The sequence below is a fragment of the Grus americana genome, chromosome 13 (assembly GCF_028858705.1).
Source record: "Grus americana isolate bGruAme1 chromosome 13, bGruAme1.mat, whole genome shotgun sequence".
NCBI lineage: Eukaryota > Metazoa > Chordata > Aves > Gruiformes > Gruidae > Grus > Grus americana.
The window spans coordinates 1235563-1256877 of NC_072864.1; the positions used below are offsets into that span (position 1 = coordinate 1235563).

General features: G+C 41.8%; 2 protein-coding genes across 5 annotated transcripts in view; both read right to left on the reverse strand.

Annotated features, from left to right (window-relative positions):
- WWP2 (WW domain containing E3 ubiquitin protein ligase 2) overlaps positions 1 to 21315 on the reverse strand; it is a 179607-nt gene that overhangs the window by 84933 nt on the left and 73359 nt on the right. The window lies entirely within an intron of this gene.
- NFAT5 (nuclear factor of activated T cells 5) overlaps positions 1 to 21315 on the reverse strand; it is a 73290-nt gene that overhangs the window by 38930 nt on the left and 13045 nt on the right. For 3 of the 4 annotated variants that reach the window (XM_054840907.1, XM_054840906.1, XM_054840908.1), the window contains one exon: positions 8259 to 8384. In XM_054840907.1, the coding sequence (XP_054696882.1) occupies positions 8259 to 8384 (126 nt within the window). Of the gene's footprint in view, positions 1 to 911; positions 1634 to 8258; positions 8385 to 21315 lie in introns of those variants that run through there. The other variant, XM_054840909.1, reaches the window with a different exon arrangement.

A 21315-nucleotide genomic window follows, 5' to 3' on the forward strand; every position in this document is an offset into this window, starting at 1 on the left:
GAAAAAAAGGTCTGAAAGGCAGGAGAAGGAAAAATTTTTTTTAAATCGTTACTTGGCATTAAGGGAGTTTTGTCTTTAGATAACACTTACGTGGAGCCGATCCTGAAATCTTTGTTCATTCTTTGCAAAGAGATCCTTAAATACAAGGATTACCAAGTTCTCAAAAAGAAACAACTAGCGTCCTGATGACTTTTTTTTCATTTATTTAATTGCAGCTGGAGTGCAAAGCAAGTCATCTCCCAGACTGGAAAGCTTAAGACTGCGAACACCAATAAATTGGAGATATTTTTGGTATTACAAGTTTTTCAGCCAGCTGTGCACAAACAGCCAGGACCAGCAAAAAGCCATGGAAAAACTCGCCTTTTTCTCAGCCCCTAGCCTGCATCCCACACCATCCCTAGGCTATTTTCAGAAAACAATTCCGTGTCAAAAATGAAAACTCACCACACAGGATGAGGTTTAGGTGGTGTAAAAGCTTAATATGTGAAGTATACCTGTGTATTTCATTTGTTAATGTATTCACTTATCTAACATGTCATGTTCTTGGTAAGACTTTTGTGTGTTAATTGGTTTATTTGAAACACTGGACACAGAAGAACAATTTCAGAACAAAACTGGAAGGATACTATGTGCAAAATTTCCACCATCAACCCTTGTGTTGCCAAAGGTTTTCAAGGTAAAAACCAGAACTTACAAAGTGGCTGCAAACCTGCTTTCAACACCTCACATGCCAAACTTGGGTTTCTACTTTTCTTCTTCTTGTATTACTGATGTAATGTCAAAAACTTTTCCAAAAAGTTTAGTTTCAAATCAGTATCAATCCACTACTTAGAAATAAAACAAAAAAAAATAAAACAAAAAAAAGAAAGAAAGGAAAGAGACTTATGAAGAAGTCTGAAAACAAGACCGACCTATACCCTGGGTGAGATTGGATGGGTTAAGTGTCTCTGGCACTATTTGTCTTCACTATTGACAGACACTGTCACACAACCCACCACTCGATGCCTGTCTCTGAATGGCGAAGCTAGAATGCAAGTTAAGTGTATTAATAGAGAAAAAAACTAGCATCCCAGCAAATATAATAAAGCAATCCAATTCACCAGTTATTAAAAACACTCAGATTCAAGATAGGTAGGTTAATTTAATTTACATTAAGCCCAACAGTGTAAATTCCCCTTACATTCACATGCTGAACCAAGCAGTGCATTATACTTTGGGTAAATACATCAATCTGGTTTTGTTATAAATGACATCCGTTATTAAATTAACACTCAAGTTTAGGTATCGAAATAGAACTTGTTAGTGGCTCACGCACACCAATTCCATGTGTCTTAGATCCTTCCCCACTGGGAGCGTACAGGCAAGTCAGAACTCTAGGACCCTCAGCTGCTCTCTTCAAGCGCTATCCATCATCTCCTTGGCTCCCCCCATGGCCCGCTACCCCAAGAGTGACTGGACGCCGATGTCAGGATTGATGTGTCTGACAAAGAACACTTCGATTGAAGAAACAGACTCTTTGGTTCATTAGAGACACTGTTGGGTTTTTTCCTAAGAAATTAAGAACTCCTCTTAGCCTTCATGAAGTCTTTGATGCTGCTACCGCAAAAAGGTGCCCAAATAACAGTACAATAAGATCGCTCTCTTTCTGCCCTTCAGTGGCTCGGGTTTTCATTACTCATTAAGGAACAGGGAATTCTCTTGTCGTAAAGTAAAAAAGGCTTTTTGATGTAAGAATAGGAGCCACTTAATAGAAGAATTTGCCATAAAAAAAGTCTTCTCAGAATGATAAAACAGCTTGTGTTTGATTGAGCAGTTCTGGAAAACTGGGTTTACTGACTATAGAAGATTCAGGAAGACTGAATTTAGAAAAAAAAATCAGAAAAAAAAAGAGATGATCTAGAGTACATCTATATAATCCTTTATAAGGAAGCTCTGTTCCACGCAGAGGAGTGGGAATGCATTCAACACACATACAATCCCACACAACTACAATGTTTTAACTGGCTGTAGAGAACATGTTGTCTAAAAAGTTTCCATAAAATGGAAGCAGTAAGAGAAATCTTTTGATTTCGTGTTTCCTAGCGATGACTTCTCACCAGGAGCCAGTTCAGAATGACGAACGCACCTCTCCACCGCCACCGAGCCGTACCCAACGATGGCCAGACTAACGCAACGAGCTCCCCGTGGCTCTTTCGGGCACACGCTTTTGCCAGGACTAATGCTCAAACTTGTTCCCATATACGTTAGTGCTAACAAGCCCGAGCGGCCAGGGCACCGTGCTAATATACAGCCCCAGGAAGATGCCTTTTTAAAGGGCATTAGGATCTGGTTGGAATTAATTCAGTAAGAAAGAAATATTTGACACATGAGCGAAACAAGCACACTGCAGACAGAAATCCCGGGAAGACATCCTCGTAGGAAATTACAGGAAGGCATTTCCAACTGGGAGGGCGGTGGGAAGGGGAAGAGAAAAGCCTACAAAGAAATGGAAGTTTTTACAGGCATTGGAGAGCAACTACAAAGAAGAATCTTTTTTCCTGATAATTTGTTTACAACATCTACTTATAAGCCTGGGATAACAGAATTAGTAGCAGCACTGATACCCCCTTTGAAATTTCTGGTAATTATTTCTGCATCAACAGGAAAAACTGACTAATGACACCAGGAAGGATGATAAGTTGACAAAATATTTTCATTAAAAATAAAAATCAAGAAGCCTGACTCTAGCTATTCAGAAAAAAAAAAACAAACTGAAACAAAAAACCCCCACATCTCCATTTTGAAACTTTATTAGAATCTTTAGCTTGAGAACGATAAAAAAGCCCTACTTGGCAGTAGAAAACATGACCCACACCCCTTAGCACCCAGGCTCTACCCCACAGATGATTCAAATAGTTCTATCCATTTCTCTACAATAGCAATTGAGAAACAAAGCCTTATTTTCTTAATTAAAATGACCAAAAGTGCTTATAGCAAGTATTTCAATGACAAATCTGATCAAAAAGCCAATTACTACTGTTTGGGACAAGTAGTTTGTCCCTTTAATTAAAAGGAGCACAAAATTGACATGATCCCAAAAAGGTAAAACTTTTGCCCTTTCACAAATATGTTCCCAGGATACAAACATAGATGTGTGGGAGCCAGAAAAATTCAACATCGCAGATTAATTGTAGCCAAGTACAAAGAATGCAAAAAGAGTTCTGTAAATACATTTCAGTGGCATAAAATCTGTTCCCCTTTCGTTACAGCAAGAACACCACTCCGTGGAGAATTCACTTTGAGATAAGAACTGGAAACTGTCGGAATGGAAATGATGCAGGAAATACTATCCTGGGGAACAATACAAAAACACGGAAAGATATATATTCACCTCTGTGGAAAACGGAGAGCAGCTTAAGAGAGCATCAACAAGCTTAAGCAGCTCATTCCAAGATCCGCTACGGAAAGAACAAACAAATGATAAGCAGAGAAGCAAGTTTCTGTAACAGCTTCCGTCACTGGGATTCAGAAGGTTTGAGCATTCCTGGTACTGGAGGTAAAAGATGAAAACACTTGTTTAAAGCACATGGTCAAACATACTCTTGAATCATCCCCAAAGGGCAAGAACAAGGCACTGACCTACCAACTAGAACAACCCCTTTGAGAAAGGACTTAAACCAGCAGTTTGAATTTTAAGCACTTTGAAGCACTTGTTCAATGTGTCATGATCAACACGAAAAATTTGTTCAACCATTAAGAACCAACTGAAGAGAATCAAGCAGCCCTCCTCGCAACTAGAGCTTAAAAATATCGTGTAGAAGACATTATTAAAGCTTCAGGCACAATTATTTCTTCTAAGAAATCTCCAGGCACAGCTCACAATGACATTCCTCAGCATGACACCCGCATGCACTGAGAGTCTAGAAGATGATTCATATTTAATGTGTTTATGGTATCGCACCAGGCAAAATCCTCCTTTTCCTGTCCCCTGAACAAAGACACTTGTAACTCAAATAGCAAGCACAGAGAAGAGTTCCTAGCGGTAAAACCAGATCCTTTTCCTCCTTTCTGCTTTCCAGAATAACAACAGAATTAGAAGCTTGAGATAGCAGCTGAGGTTGTGAACATTGCAGCTCAAAATCCTAGAGTTCTATTCAATTATACTTGCCTGTTTGATATTCAGAGAGCGGGTAATACCTCTTTTGTCTGGATTAATGAATATGAGATACACGTTTATTAACAAATTAATGAAAATCCAATCAGCAACATTCCATTTTAAAACTCTTAAAACTGTTCTGTAAATCACAAAACAAATTTCCAAATGGAAGAACTAGAAGTCTGCCCCTGCAAGGTCATCACTGCTAAAACCAGCCCATCCTGTTCCTCCAAAAAAACCAGAGAAGTTAACTGCAGCACTATATATTTCTCACCTATGATGTGATTTATATGAAATAAAACCCCATAGCAAAGAGACTGACAGAAAAGCCTCAAGTAAACTGAATTTCAGCCAGATACTACCTTACTCTGTGTTGTGGGAAGCAGAAAACAAACCGTGATAACTATTACAGGAGTAGTAAAAAGCTCTCACCACTTCAGATCATTCCCTGTAACATAATCCTCTCATTATCGAGAGTAATCATATCTGCAATCGACTTCTACATACAGTGTGCGAGCAGCATTTCAAATTAGCCCTTCCTTTTAAAAACAAGAGTAAATGAGATTAGCTACAACACTATGGAGGCTGAACTATCATTTCCCCAAAAAGTGAGGATTTAGAGCAAGTAAGAGCTGACATGAAAATAAAAGAAGACAACAGAGAGACACAAAACAAGGGAAAGATTTCAGATAGAGGAACACTAGACTGCCAACGTCATCCTTCCTCCCCACCCTGTCATCTCTGCAGTGTCAGCTCCTTGAAAATGTGCCTGTAGTCTGCTACTAAGGACTTGAAATATGCAGATGAATAGTCAATCCTGGTCTTTTAAAATATAAATGTAAAATACATGTTTATGTTTTCCTGTATAAGCATATAGGCACGCATAAAGCCCAGGCTGATTTTCCTGTTAAGAAATCAGAGCCCAGCCAGACTTCTCATTACTACAGAGGCAGGGTGATAGGGCTCGGAAATGTAGTAGCAACTTTTCAAAGACACTGTGGCAATCCTAAAACACGATATACCCTTTTATCTAGAAACACAGTACAGCTACACAGCTGCAACACTTGTGTCCTATTCTCTTCAGAAAGTGGAGAGATTTGGGTGCAAAGAAACACAGAGCTAACCTGAATGAAAAGCTCCTGGGATTCTGGAAGCCAGCTGAGAACCCCAGAGAAGGCTCCTGCTCCAAGGCAGTGTGTGCTGCGGGTACTAACGCCAGCCCAGAAGTGCTGAGTTCAAGACGGCTTAGAGGAGGAATCCTAATCAGCCATTACACAGCAGGAATTTGGGGGTAACACAACGGGGGAACTATGACTATAAAACAATCCACTGCGATCCACTACAAAGAGGAAATTCACCTCTCCTTGTACCCCCACCCACAACTTCTATAGATATTGATGTTCCTCCTCTGTTCCCAAGAGTTTGTCCCCAGCTTAAAGCTTAAAGACACAAAAAAAGTCTGGCCTCAGACTTACCAGAAATACCCAACCATCTGTCCACCCTTGGGGTATAATATACATTTGAGATCCATCTCACCTCCCAACACCAGGAGGAGGAGCAGGGACTGTTCTTTCCAGCTTTCTGCTCTGTCTCTATAGTTCCGGAGCACAGCCTATAGACCTGTTTTGTAGGTAAACATTTACCTAAGACACATGTGTTTTCTTTCAAGGATGTGGTGGAGGACAGGAGAAAAACAAAACCAAACGAAAACCCCACTATTATGGTACACTAAAACTATCCGACATCATTCCTTGGCCAAAATACTGAGGTTAAGCCTGCCCCGAAGCTGATGGGAGCTGGGCACCCACTCCCCTGCAAGAACATCAGCAACATGGCTTTGGGCTGGGGCTCCTCTCTCCTTACATGTGCCCCAGCACAACGCACTGGTGAATTCTCCTGGTCACCACAATTATATCTTTATAAAAGACCAAGATTCACTTGTTCGTGCCCTCACTGTAGTGGACAGTGACACAGGCAATGAAAACAAAACTAGTCTTTGCTCCATTTGGGGGTTTTTGTCTGGTTGGTTAGGGTTTTTAAACACAACTTTTAACAACTTGGAGAACCGTAGCTGCTTGCGCTTAATACTTCTGATCCTGATTTTAGCGGCACCCAGAAGTTTAGCTGTCTCATCATGCTGATGGAAGGGCTCCAAAGCCACAGTTCAGTAAATTTAAACCAGCACAAACCGAGGGAAGCTAGCTCCACCTTTCCTGACTGCTCCTTCCTCGTCCTCTCCTTGTGCCACCACAAGCATCGTGCAGCCCGGCAGCGAACCCACCCGGCACAGCTCTACCCTGGAGCAGGTCCTGGATCCAGCGCGCTGTGGCACACACGAGAAGAGCTCTTCTTTCGGCAGCAGTATCAGCTTGAAGCCTTTGTGAAACCACGCTGTCTCTGACACTGAGAAGTGTTCTTAAGTGAATGAGTAAGTCTTCTTTCAGTGTTAACAAAAAATCTCAATGCTATTTTTTAAAGTTTTTCATTCAAGACAGTTTTGCTGCAGTTTAACCCAAACACAGCTAACTATTCTTAGGTTCTTTTAAAAGGAGCAGGACTGGCTGTTAGCAGACACTAAATACCTGGAGGTAACAGACATTTAGTTCCATTCAAGTTTTTAAGTCTTTTCTGTTAGATAAGAATTAATTAGCAGTTCATGTCTATCTGTGGATTTAGAGTGTAACAGGGTTTGTGGGATTTTTTTGTTCACTTGTTTTTAAGACACATGTTTCTACAGGATTTGGTCACTGCTATATCTTTGAACCAAACTGATCGTCAAGTATCTTGATTTTAGAAATATATGCCCAAATTACTTTTTTGAACAAGAGATATAAAAAATATCCAATCCTTTCAATATAATAGATAAAACCATCAAATTCTTTCAAAGACTGAAGTTCCACTGTGCACAGTTAAATCCACAGGTTCTCTCAGAAGAGGTCTGGCAAAACATGAATGGTGAGCAGTGCTGTAAAGTTTCTCTGACAAGTCTACAATCACTCCAGTTTCTGATCAGGATTCCTGTACCATGCAAATCTGGGAAACATTCTCACACAAACATTTAATGCATATGAACTCACAGAGAGAAAAAAGAATAACGCAGCTATTGGAATCCTCACCTTAAATATACACATTTTTCTCAAGCAACAATTTAAGGCCAATTAGGAAAGTGGAACATGACCTTGTAAGAAATATGGGGATCAAATTATGAAAAAAAAACCAACCAAAAAAAACCCCAAACCTTTTCCAATGAAGAAAGATGCATCTATCATGAGCACAATGATAATTTTTTTCCTCATTGCACAGATGTTTACTAATATATACAAGTTACTGACAAGAATTCCAGGTGCAAGCCAGCACTAAAGGCTAACCTCACAATCAGAACTTTGCCCTTAAATCCCGACTTTTTTTATGTTTAATGAAGATCAATGACAGAGTCTTTAGACTAAAGTCTAAGACATGACTGGAAGTAAGATAAAGACGAAGATAAAAAGGTCATGCCTCATTTTTATATGCTGTCAATTAGAAAAATAACTAATTTAAACTTATCAGTTTATAGAACTCCCATCCTGACATATAATATATTATATTCTCATGTGTTTGAGAATTTTGTAATGCATTACAAGAGAGCTATGTGTGAATGGAGTTTAAATACTAAGCTTTCTCACGCCTCAAAGGAAAACATGACCTTTCCTCCTCCTTACAGTTTGGTAAAAGCTTCATGGCCCAAAATGTAATTTCCCATTCCATTTTTCATCCTAGCTAGAATTCACTGTTTTACAGCCGGTCAGCATTGTGCCTTAGTTCCAAATTGGTATTTATTACCCCTGAAGACAGAGTGCATTCTAGGAGGTGACAGGACTGTGCTGCGCAGTAACAGAATAGCAACCAGATAACTTCTTTCTTATGAAGATATATATACATGAAACAGCAACCATTAACATAGAATATCTGAGAATTTAGACCACTCAGTTTAGTTTAACTTATATTACCTAAATTCTCCTAGAATGAACTCTGTTACTTCTCCACAAGCTCTTTTTTAAAATCAAAACTTTGCCAGCACTGTTCATGTTGGCCAGAACATTACAAACCTTACGAAAGGAACTGAAAAAACGAGAATGCTTACCAGCAGCAACTACAGCTGGAGGCGGCGAACCTGCCTCGCCACCACTTGTTTGGCTCATGGATGCTACAGATGTTTCTCTGGAAGGTGGTAACTGCAGCTCCTTTGGGAGAAGGTCATAGACAGATTCTGTTGGACAAAAAGGATTTAATCAAAAATGTATTCATGTTCTGTAAGAGAAAAGAAATAACGTTTTTGCCTAAAAGACATGAATGATAATCCAACCTTTTCAGAACCTTTTGGAAAAATTACATTAAGCGCTTGGAGATCTTAACATCATGGAATAAAGTTATTTCAGAAAACAAACCAACCACAAAACCACTAAGATACACATTCTGAAGATTGAAACAAAAGGACACAAATTTGTTCAAATGAAGAAATAATGTGTGAACTTCCATGGGAACAGTACTCATTTAGAATGAAGCGGCAGAATCACGTGAGAATCAAAGACAAAACTGTTCTCACAACTGCACAAATGACTTCCAAAGAAAAAGAGACTAACAGTACTGCCATCCGCAGGATGTCCTACAAAGTCTTCCCAAAAGTGTCAACTCTTATTACGCAAGATGCCTTACTTCCATTTATCTGCAACTTTTTTTTTTTTTTGCGCCTCAAACTCTTCTGTAACCTTGAGCAGATGCTCCAAAGCAAGTCACCTGCACCAACAAGCCAGCTGGTGCCTGCCCGTTTTACAGATTGATCCAGCCGTGGCAGATCCCGTGCGGCAGGACCTCTGAGACATTTTGGTGTGAGTCCTCTGTTCTGAAACTCATGCAGGAGCACGGAGCTGTGAGCGCAGCTCTTCCAGGGTGCATTGTTTCCAACACCCGGGTTAGAGATGTAAATAACCTCGATGAACAATTATGAATGGAATCAACTCTACACCACAAAACTTTATGAAATTCCTTTATATGTATTATTTAGATGCCTGAGACAGATATGGAAAACTCAACGTGCATTTTTAAAGTTCTTTTTTTCCCTATTAAGCAACAATTATACTCAACTGATCCTAAAGTAAAAGATATTTGTGCAGCAATTCTGTAAGAAGTTAAGAAACCCAGAGAGTTAACCAAAAAGCTACAGCTGCATCAGGCCCTGTAAAAAACGGAACATACTCAAGACGAAGCCCAGGTATACACACACCCAGCAACACAGAAGTGCATTACAAATACAACGCCTCCCGAACGCCAGCTACGCCACAAGCCAGAACAGTTACTGTACTGGGTAAGAGTGCAAATACTCTCCCCACAAACTGGCATTACAAGAGCCCAAGAAAACTCGGATGCTCTGTACAGGACGCTGCTCGCCTGTTACGCACAAACTCACAAGCAGCTACCGACAACGGCAGGGAGGTGTAACCGGGGTTACCTCCCCAGCCGTCAGCCTTCTTCCCATCTGCTCCAAGCGTTGTGGTTTTATTTTTTTCCAGTTACACCCACTTTTCAAAGCACTACCTTTTCAGTACCCTGACAAATAAACAGAACAGATTTATTTATTTAAATTTAAGCTGATAATCAAAATATTGACAACCAGAGGTTGCAATCCAAATCCCAAGCAGAAATCTCTGCTGAGGTTTTCTATAAGACTTACCTGTAATGCTGAGACAATGTACAAGTGAAATATTTGGAGACAGCTCAAGTTAACTAAATATAAATTCATCAGTTTATTCTTTGGAACAATCTGAGAAAAAAAAATATATTTATTTGTGCTTACTAAAGATCTTAAAAGGTACAAAAGGCAAAGGGAAAAGAGACATTTGCTCATACTTTTCCTCCTGTTTTACTATGAGGAACAGCTGCAGCAGCATTTCCCTCAGAGGTGAGTTCCCTTTTTTAAATTAACTTTTTCCTCAGCTATTCAGGCCTGACTTCTCACTCTTCTGAACTAGCGATTTTCAACACCATAAAACTGGCTTTCAAAGTAAAACAAATTAGACCAGTCTAAAATTAGTTATGTAAAGATATGGTTGCAACGATGCTTCTCATTTTATACTTCATTTACTGTTCCTCAAAAAAGGTTAGTTCTCTGTATTACACTTTAAGCAGGAGTTTCGTGTACTTTTTGTGCGTACGAGCACTTATGTAGTTTAGACATACTCTGAATTTTACCCTTTATTAGAAAAGGTGAATCATGCCTTTGTTCTTTATCTTACAATTTTTACTTACCTTGCATGTGCATATGGACTTGAACCCAATTAAACAATTAAAAGCCACACTAAATTGCATTTAAAATTGTTACTAGTCAAATACCATCTCCTTATGCCTGTGGTGCCAACGAGGGGGAAGAAGGGGGCTACCGAGGCACAGTTCTATTTTAAGGTGGGATGGGAGTGCAGAAAGTACAAGGAAAAAAAATCCATTGACTAAATCAGAAAGAGCTTATACTGAGATTTGAACAAGAATGTCTGAGGAAGGTGAAGGAAGTAGAGAATCATTTTTTTTTTTAATTGCAGTGAATATGCTTCTACAGGTGAACCACGAGTGCTAAATTCATGGGAAGGAGATGCAATAGGTATTCACTCTCGGAACAGCAGGAACAAACAGGGCACCAGAAGATCAACTGTTGCCTACTCTGTCTTGGGTAAAAAAAAATTAAAAATCTGCCAGTCAAGTTCTGGAGCATCCAGAGAAGAAGAGTAGAGAGGCTGTGTGTTACCTGGCTTGCAAAAAGGAGCGTGTTGGATCTAATAGCATTTCAGACTCTAAACAGTTGTAGTCACAGCTTCAACTACAGGGAGGACAGTGTAACATCCAGAGGCGGGAAGCCAAGAAGCCCAATTACGGCTTCGAATAGTCACTGCCAGGCAGTTTCCGCACCAGCACTACAAGGACGATGCAACTTATCAACAGGCGGCATTGTAAATTCAAATCTGCTTCAACACATGGAAGTGTTAGAGCGAGAACCGCATTAACGTACTTCATTACAACAACCGCTATTAGGGAGCTTCAGTCTCGGTTCTCCTCTTTCTCTCCGAAGCCGTGAAGCCAGTCTTCATGTACAAAGCCCAGGCAAGTTGTATGAAAGAATGAAATGTGTGTTTGCACCTTTCTAAAAACAAGCCGTGTAACCAAGGCTTCCAAGCCACCTCACATTCTACAAGCACAGAAATGCAGCCAGCGCCGCATATTTTGCAGATGTCTGTTATTTGTCATGCTGCATTCTGAGAAAGCTTCTGTGAACCACAAAATCCCAAGCAGTTTTCAGAGAAAATGTTTACTTATTTCCACACTGAATGGCTCCTATAAGCTTGGCTGCTGGCATAGCTATCAATACATCAAAAAATTCTCCAAATAAAATGTGGCATTTGGAAACCACGAGATGTGCGCAGGTCTATTTTCTGCTGAACTACAGCTTTTCTTCAAGATGAGTATCTTAAGTAAACAGACCAAAGAATGAACGGGTCGGATTTTGTCCCAACAATGAAAAGCACAAATACCAGCCAAAGAAAAATACAGTTATGACGTGAGAGGGTACTTCCTGATCCGACATCCCTGCGCCTCCAAACGTCACTGCCCCTGCAGCCAGCAGTTTGTCCAGCAGCTCCAGGCAGCAATCCCTGGTAAACGAGCACCAGCCTTTACTCTGGCTGGCACTGGTATTACTACCTACAGGAGGCGAGTAAAATCCAAGCTCACTTCTCTGGAAAAACCAGCCACAGGCAGATGTTCAGTGCTGGCGCAGCTGCTGCACTGTAATTACCGCCCAAGGTCTCCGTCACAACCTTGCGCATGGAAAATTATGCCCATTCACCTTTGTTAACAAAAAGTGATCTTCCTGCAACAAATCCTTCCCAGCGAGCCAGGGAAGAAACTCGCCCGCTTTGCTGTGCCAGAGCTGGGAGCCCGCGGCGTCCAGAGGAGCAGCAATCTGTAAAGCTGCTGCCGCCACTTCACGGGCTTACGCTGACTATGCTCTTACACCTAAGACAGTGGAAGCAACTTGCCAAGTAGTTCTGTTACGCAAAATGTTTAGTGACGGGCCCCAAAACGAGGGATCATAACGCAGTATGTGTGTCTGTGCACGTAAGTACAGAAACCTTTGGGGTTATATATATCCATATATTCAATATATATATATGTATACATCTTCATTCCTTTGTGTCTCAAGAAATCCTCTTTGAGGAGAGAGTTGCTCATCACCATAACTCTGTCATGACTCATGAGATATTTGGCGGATTACAAAGCCTCATTTCCAGAAGCTAAGTTATTAAATAAGAATGAGCTTTTCTCTTTGGGTTGGTCACTGGTTTCGTTTTTTCTTTTTGTTTAAGAAATTTATTTTTAACTCTCAAACATGACAAAGGTTCTGTCGAGTTTGCTACTGTAAAGGGATGCTCAGATCCAAAACTGCCACAGCCTATTTTTTCTGAGGAACACATAATTTTAGCAGTAATCCACAACAAGCACAATTACAATCTTTGTGAATAATTCTACCAGTATGATAAAGAGAGGGAGGGAAGGAACAGCTAGCATTAGCATTGAAGCACATTCCCAAAGATCACAAGACCATTAAGAGCAAATCTTTAATTTCATGCTTCATTGCTAAACTACTTGGAACATGGCACGAAACACAACACCCGGGTTTTATCCTGATACACATTGATACCACATCTAAAACTGAAGATGAGCCCTATACTTGGAAGAGAAGCTGGCAATGGCCTTGGCAGCTGTAAATACGAGAGGACGGAGGAAGCTTTGAGGAGGGAAGGGGACACTGCTATTCGGAAGTCACCGTGAGGTGCAGCCAAGAGAACACAGATGCGGTGGAAGAGGAGAACAAGCAGTACCACGAAGGTTCAAAACAGACAGCAGAGCCCTGGCCACCACCAATGCCCTCTCTGCCTCCCCACTTCTTCCAGACCCATCTCCCCCTCCGCTCTCATGGCTCCCCGACACTTCGCTCCCCTCCCAGCAGCCTGAGAAGCACTGCATAACAAAGTCTCAAACAGGAGTGAGGGAAAACATGGGAGGTCTAGGGGATAGTACACCAGGAGGGAAAGAGATCAAAACAACGGGATTACACAGCACAGGAAAGACATGGAGCTGTTGGAGAGCGTGCAGAGGAGGCCACGGAGATGATCCGAGGGCTGGAGCACCTCTGCTGTGGAGACCTCAGGCTGAGAGAGTTGGGGTGGTTCAGCCTGGAGAAGAGAAGGCTCCGCAGAGACCTTAGAGCCCCTTCCAGTCCCTGCAGGGGCTCCAGGAAAGCTGGAGAGGGGCTGGTGACAAGGGCAGGGAGTGACAGGCCAAGGGGAATGGCCTGAAGCTGCAGGAGGGCAGATGGAGATGTGATGTGAGGCAGAAATCCTTCCCTGTGAGGGTGCTGAGGCCCTGGCACAGGGTGCCCAGAGAAGCTGGGGCTGCCCCTGGCTCCCTGGCAGGGTTCAAGGCCAGGTTGGATGGGGCTTTGGGCAAGCTGGGCTAGTGGAGGGTGTCCCTGCCCGTGGCAGGGGTGGCACTGGGTGGGCTGTGGGGTCCCTGCCCACCCAAACCAGGCTGGGGTTCTACAAACACGTGGCAGAAGTTTAAGGTCAAATCCCAACTTTAAAAAAAAAAAACAAAACAAAACAAACCCCACACCTCCTGGCTTTTCTTCAGAACAGATGCAGCTCCATAGTCAGGAACACATCTTCAGTGAACTGGGTTACTAGGCGCCATCATTTCAACACTTCTCTGAGGAATCTGAAATTGTTGGGGTACCTTTAAGAAAGCTTGCTGCAACAAACCTGCTCTTCACAAGTCAGACTTCAAATGAAACTTTGTGTTTTCACCTAAACACAGGCCAATGTTTATATATGCTGCACTATAAATAGCATTAAAGCAAAAACTGACAAATTCCAGCAAGATTAGAGTTGCTGCAAGGAAACTAATGCTTCCCCAGAGGATGTAATTTCCCTCCACGCCTGATATCATATTTAAATAGCCAAAGCTCCCTCCCCTATAGATCAGCTCACCTCCAGCACCATGTTTTACACGCGTGTGTGCACACACACACAGAGTACGTGAAATTTTCTGCTATAATTTTATGTTTCTTCGGGCGGAAAACATATGCAAAAAAGAAAAGGCCGTTATGTAACTGCAGTATTATATTTGAAGGCAAAAATTAAAGAAATCAGCATAATTACATATTTCTACCTAATTAGCAAGGAAAAATATGTAGAGGATTACTGTTGTTCTGAAATATAAACAAGATCAACATATAAAGTAACAAAATACTCGTGATCAGCCAAGATTCGCACACACTCATTTCCACACACAAACCTTTGCCTGCATTCACATAATTAGTTGTTAGCCTATGTGCAAGAAACTTCCGAATCCCGTATCTTCCCTCAAAATACCCCAAGTAGACTCACTAGATAACCCAGGCTTCGCAAATTCTGCTACCGAAATCAAGGACACATGGGGACAGGAGATTTACCAAAAGTATTTCAAGTGTCAAATTTCTCCAACTGCCCTTTATTGGATTATCCTACCCCTATAATCTCTCAGCTGAGATCAGCTGCTTGTAACTTTGATCTTCCTGCCAGTTATACGGCCAGTTCAGAACATTATATTTCACGTGGCTATACGGACCAGAACAGCAGCAAACATTAGGCTCGTATCCCACACCACAAATCCTGAACATACACAAAAGGATACGCATCCCCGCTAGAAGGGATGCGCACCTAGTATGAACTGCTGCACACGTCTGAGATCAGTTCATTTTAAATTAAAAGAACCGAACAAAACCTATCTGTGAAGGGGCGGGATGAATTACGACTGGTCTGCACAACAATATTTCCTTGGGCCAGCACCTAGAAACAGAAGCTCATCTTCAAGGGGGAAAGAGGAGAGGCCTGGGGGGGATGCAGGCAAAAGAACCCAGAGAAGGTGGGAAAGAGTGGGTGAAGCTGATCTGATGGTATGATAGTGCAAATGCAAAAGGCTGGTGATTCGTGATGGCAAACTGAAATTTCTAAGTGCTCCTTCTCCTCCTATTTTACTCACTTCACCTTAGTGCACACACACAGTCGACCCTCTTGTAGGAATGTTTTTAGATTTCTACGCCCAGACCAACCAGGCTCAGTTACAGGCATCTGGGCTTACAGCAAAGTCTAAGTACTCCAGCCTTTCCCCATCACCACCAACATAAAAAACTATACTTCAACTTTTAAGCCATTCTTATCATCACAATATCAGAAGACCTTTCAGAAACACACCATGCCTTGTGCCCAGGAACGTTAGGTTCCTCCTTACTAACTAGGAAACTGATTCTATTTAGACTTTATTCCTAGGAATATAGCAGCTAAGCTTATGGAAGCAAAGCAAACAAAACTTAACACAACTGCTTCCTGTTCGGGAGTGCTAAGACAACTGTTAAGATTCTGTGAGAAGTCACTGCAGCTTTGGACACAGACCAAAGCAAGCCCCGCTTTTTGCAAAGCATACGTATTCTCACCATGGAGAGTACTCTCCCTCGTAACGAAAAAGGAGAAGTCTCATCTCAGAATTTCGGATAACCTTCTACAGTCAGGACAGCAGCCACTTTCACATAAAAGAAACTTGTGTTATTTAACAAGAGACAACACTGAAATGAAGATAGATGCTGTCACTTCAAGATGATGGAAGGCAGGAAGAGGAAAGAGAAGTAGTTTCCCCAAAATAGCTAAAAGTAGTTGTAAATAATCAGTTCGGTTGCAATGCAGCAAATCAAGTACACACGGATCCAGTACTCCATCACATGCAGCACTTGCAAGACTTTTCTGCAGCTACTCACATTTAATGGATCTTGAATGACTTTTCGGTTGTATCTACACAGGAATTTCAGCTATACAGATGAACAACTGCAATTTCTAGTAATTAGTGCCTCAACTCACACTGTGCTAGGACTGGTTCACGATGTTACAGAAGAACTTGTCTGTCCTTCTCAGACTTCTGTGAGGCTTTCTTAGCCTACCAGCAGATTTAATTGAGATCCTTCTGGTTGGTTAACCAAATTCTGCACTTGGTGACACTGGGAGCACAGAAGATATGGAAAACAGCAGAAAATACCCGTTTCTAATGTTTAAAAGCAACACCAGGCTCATCCATGATCACCGCTGACATCCTCATTTCGCCAATACTACCAAATGCCTTAAACGTTGTGGAATTCTCTTTAGATAGACCAATGGTTTTCCTGCACCTTGCTATTCTGAACCAGAAGCAAAGCCGTGCCACATAGAACTTCCACACGTGGAAGTTATGAACTTGAAGGAGAACTTTGCCCAGACCTACTAGTAAATGAGGCTGTAACTACCATGGAGGGAGACTAATACCACCATCTGAAAAGGTCACCTGCTCCAGACTGCTACAGGTCGACAGAATCCTGCTACAGAATTGAGAGTGATTTGCAGTAAAATAGCCATTTCTGCTTTCTAGGCATGTAATCCCCCCCCCCTTTTTTTTTTAAAAGGCAATCAATGTAAATTCAGTAGAATAACCAGTTAACTTGCCAACACTTCCCCACTATTTCAAGTTTATTTTAGACAACACGTGGTTAAGAACACAAAAAAAGGAACCAGGAAAGAAGTACTGCTGCTGCCTTTAGCTGCAGCCATCCTTCCACCGCATGTAATAGCCTCTACATCAATTTCTGATCATGATGGGGAAAATCCCTTCTTTTTGCTACAGTTTTCTTAGCAACAAAGGTGTCAGACATCACTTAACACTACAGCTCCAACTCCTACTTCAGTGCCACTTTTCCACGTTGTTCCCCAGGCCCAGCCTTGAGGAGGTTGTTGAAATACAGCCCCGGCTCCTCCAGCCCACCAGTCTGCTCCACCACGGTGATCTGCTCCTCTGACTTCATCCCCTCTAACGCTGGGGGCTTCTTCAGCAGCACCCCTAGACTACAAGGTAATGACAGCCTTCCTGCTCAAACAGCAATCATGTGGGACAGCACGATCAATAAACGGGTGATGAAGAGAACCAGCCAAATTGTCTGCAGTGGAGGCAGAGACGGGGCATTTTCTGCCTTTAAGGGGTAGGTACATCCTGGAAATCCCTTACCACTTCTACGACCTCATGAACAACAGCAATGTTAATCCTCGTCTTTTAATAAGCTCCCTGCACTGAACAGCTGCCCATTTGATCCCCACTGATACTCGTCTCTTCAACATGTTTTAATACCCACACAGATTTGGCTGCTTCTTCCAAAGCCATTTCCTTGCTGCAGCACATGACAGTCACACCACAGATTAGACAAAACCTTGGTGTACTCTTCTAATCAGCTGGCAGCATCCAAGCAGAAATCTCTTCTAATGATGTACTCTAAGCTGATCAAAAAAACAAGCAAGCAAACAGGCAAAGAGAGTTGTTTATATGGAACTAAGATTAAAAAACAATTAGAAATACATGAACCTGCAAGTAGCCTCTGCTACACAGGAGGAAGGTGAGAAAAGTGAAGCAGAGCAGACATGCTCAGCAAATTAAAGAAACTCTGCACAGGAAAAATTAATGGCATCCATATTCCACCACATCCCCAGCCACTCTGTGATGCTAATCAGTTCATGTTAAGACACAGTTTTGGGCTAGACCTGTATTACCAAGGTTCCAAATGTCAAAGGGCATCACTGTCACTCCTCACTCCAAAGGTAGCTGCATTTTATTAAAACTATATATGCAACTGAGTATCTTTTTTTTATATATATATATACATATATGTGCATGTGTGTATACAGATATAAATCTCCTTTTGTGGGTAAGAGATGCTAAAACCAAAATCTGTTCTGCACCTGGAAAATCTAGGCCTCAATCTGCCAGAAGACCTTATGGTTTGTTTGTTTAACTTGAAGTTCTGTTCTACTCAGAAGTCCAGAGTCTATGATAAACAATATAGTTTAGTGGTTGAGTTAATTGCACGCCACCGATTCCACCACAATAGCTTAGTTCACAAAGAGTTTTTAAAAGAATGATGGGGGGGAAGCAGGGGGAGTGTTACATCAGCTCTCAATGTTCAACATCTAATCAAAGCCTTGCTTTGTTGCAAAATGTTAGTGCCAATTGACCCCCCTGGATTTCTCTGTATACAAAAGCTTGGGTGTGGGAATACTTTGAAGCCAACTACTCGGCCTGTCAGGAAGACCCTGTAAGAGCCTGCTGATGAACCCCTTGGCTTCCCCCGTACATCCACCAAACCTGAACGGGTTCTCCTGCAAAAAAAGCATTTACTGAGGTAGCTGAGTCGTTACAGCCCAGAGGATAGAGGACAGGTTTCAGAAACCTTACGCCACCCTCAAGTATAACAGGCCTTAGAGCCAATACAGAAACTCCACGTTACACAGCGTAGTGACTGCTCTCACTTCATCTAGGCTGAGCTGGCAGAAGCAACATCAGGACCCACTGGAGTAAATCCTGCAGTGAAAATATAGACAATCTATTGCTTTTTTGTCTCCGAGGTAGCAAGACGGAACACTACTACAGCTACATTGAGAATACACCCCGATACCTTTGTGCAAAGGAAAGAGGATTTGTACACAGCCAGAGGCACGTTTTAAGAATCATAGCTGCACGAGGCGGCAGGCCGGCCAGGGGTTGGCGCAGCGCGCAGGACAGGGACCGCATGGACAGGAAGCCACAGCGGGATAATGAGGACTCAGTCAGAAGCTCAACAGAGGAAGCTTTGAGAGTCTGAGAAAGGCAAGTAGAAGAAAGAGAGCCCAGTGCATAAAACCAGAACAGGAACAGGCTGAGAGAGGCACAAACCAGATGAATCTGTGACCACTAAAGCACTTTCAACTCCAGTGTGGTGGGTTTGTTGTTGTTGAGGTTTTGGGTTGGGTTCTTTCCTTTCTTTTTTGGTTGGTTGGCTTTTTTGAATGCTCCATAGGAGCTCCAAACTCCCACTTGCAGAAGCAAGAATCACCCACAACTTCAGGCAATGGCAGCTCTGCTTAAGTTACAGCTGAGATTTTATATGATAAAGTTACAGAAAAGATTTGGAAGAAGGAAAGAATGGACAACATGAAGAGTAAATCAGCTTTTGTTCTGTATCTGTCAAAAGAGGATTTACGATATATTACAGACTATCATAGTTTCTGTATTTCCTAATGTCTTTGCAACTTCAGTAGACTTAATACAGGCTTGCTTAGCTAGTTAAAATGAGGCAAACAGCCCTGAAGACAGGTTTAAGTTTCATACAGAGCAAGAAGAGAAGACCCTACCTGAGCATACGTAAGAATAGATAATATGCAGCGACTGTTCAAAGAATGAAAAACACTTGTTGCATAACTGCTTGGCAAAAGCCAAAGAGCAAGAAAAAGCCTATACTTGGTGAAGTTGAGCCAAAGGACACAACACACTACTTAATTGTCTTGATGCAGACACCTTAAAACATTTTAGAGAGTTGTCGGTCTGATTACTCCTGTTTTTGCAAGTGCAGAAACCAAGCCATAGGACCAGCGTAACTCGGAAGGCTCCCCAGCCAGCACCAGGGCACGACTGAGTTCCTCTTACCCAGGCTGCAGCCCAGTGTCCTGTCCACTAGGTAACGCTTACTAAACCAAGGCTTTTATGTCATGTCTTCGAGTACATCTCAGAACAGTGTGAATAAACACAGGACTCTGTTCAAATTGACAGTATAACCTAAAATATGTAATGACGACTTCCTTCTGTTCCTGTACACGTTAACGTATTCTGAAGAAGTTCCCCAACACTACCTGGAGCGCTGTTTTTCACTCAGCTCTCAAACGAAGGTATGTCAGCAAGACACTAGGTACGGCTCTCGACGTTGTACCAGTGCCGTCATTTCAGTAGCACCTCTGAAGAGCGGGCAGCGGAAGCAAACTATACTGTTCCCTCTATCTACCTGCCCTGCAATATTCAGAGTATCTGTAGATGGTAAAGCAGTAAAAGACTGGAAGCAAGTCTTCCCGCCAGCGCTCCTGCTATTGTCAATACTGGCAGAACTATATTGCTGCTACAGCAACAGTGGCAGGTTTTCAAAGAAACTGCAGTGTATACAAGGATGTTTTACACAGCCAAACAGAAAAATCTTCCTTCCAGTTCCCTCTGGCTTCAGACAAAAGAAGCAAACCCTAAATCAACATGATTCATGAGCACATAGGGAAAGGCAGATGTCACGGTTCTGCCCGCACTAGAAAACTTTATGATGAAAAAGTTTGTGTCGGTGCAGTTCCACTTGGACGAATCGGCAGAGGACCTGAGCACTCTGTGTTGATGGTGCAGCACTGGACACTTTAAGATCCAAATCTTGCTTGCAAATGCTGCTACTCCAACACCGAAATGCACATGACAGTATGTTAGTGAAGAAGAGAGAAGAGTTTGCTGAAAGACAGACACTTCTATTTAAAGAAGGATGATCAGTAATGTATTACTAACCAAAGTCATTAAAATTTTCACAAGTGTAATATCATGATTTCTTGTACTCAAAAATAAAAATGAAAGCTAAAAGTTGTTTCTTGCATTTTTTTTAAAGCACAAATATTAATACCAAAAATGCTAGTATTAAAAAGGTAATTTTGTGAGCAATTTGGAACTTAAAAATCAGTTACTGCAGTATTCCACCAACCTTCAGAAAAGCTGTTCATCTCAATATCCAGGATTCTGCACAGCAGGGTAGGGTTGAGAAATTAATCCTTTTAAAGTTGAATTTCAACAACTGACAAAGGCATGTGTTAGCTGAATTCTATTTATGGCATTTATCCAAATATCAAATAAAGCTTTCCTGGCTGTGTTTCAGTCATCCCCATTCACAGCCCAAAGAGTACTTTTATAAATGTAGACAGACAGTATAAATCCTGTGTCTTGTTTGCATCCAATTTTACACATCTCAAAGAGAGAACAACATTATTAAGTAATTGTCACTTCAAGAAACAGACCAGTACTGACTTACCGAAAAGTCTGTCCTGTGCAGTCGTAAACTCCAGACAAAAACCCAAGAACTCAAAAGATACTACTAAAATACCACCACAGACAAGGCAGAGCAACTAAGGACTGACAGAACTGCAAGCACATGAGAACAGCGTACTGCTCTGCTAGACAGTTAAACCCTTCAGCAACATATCTGAAAGGCTTTACTACAT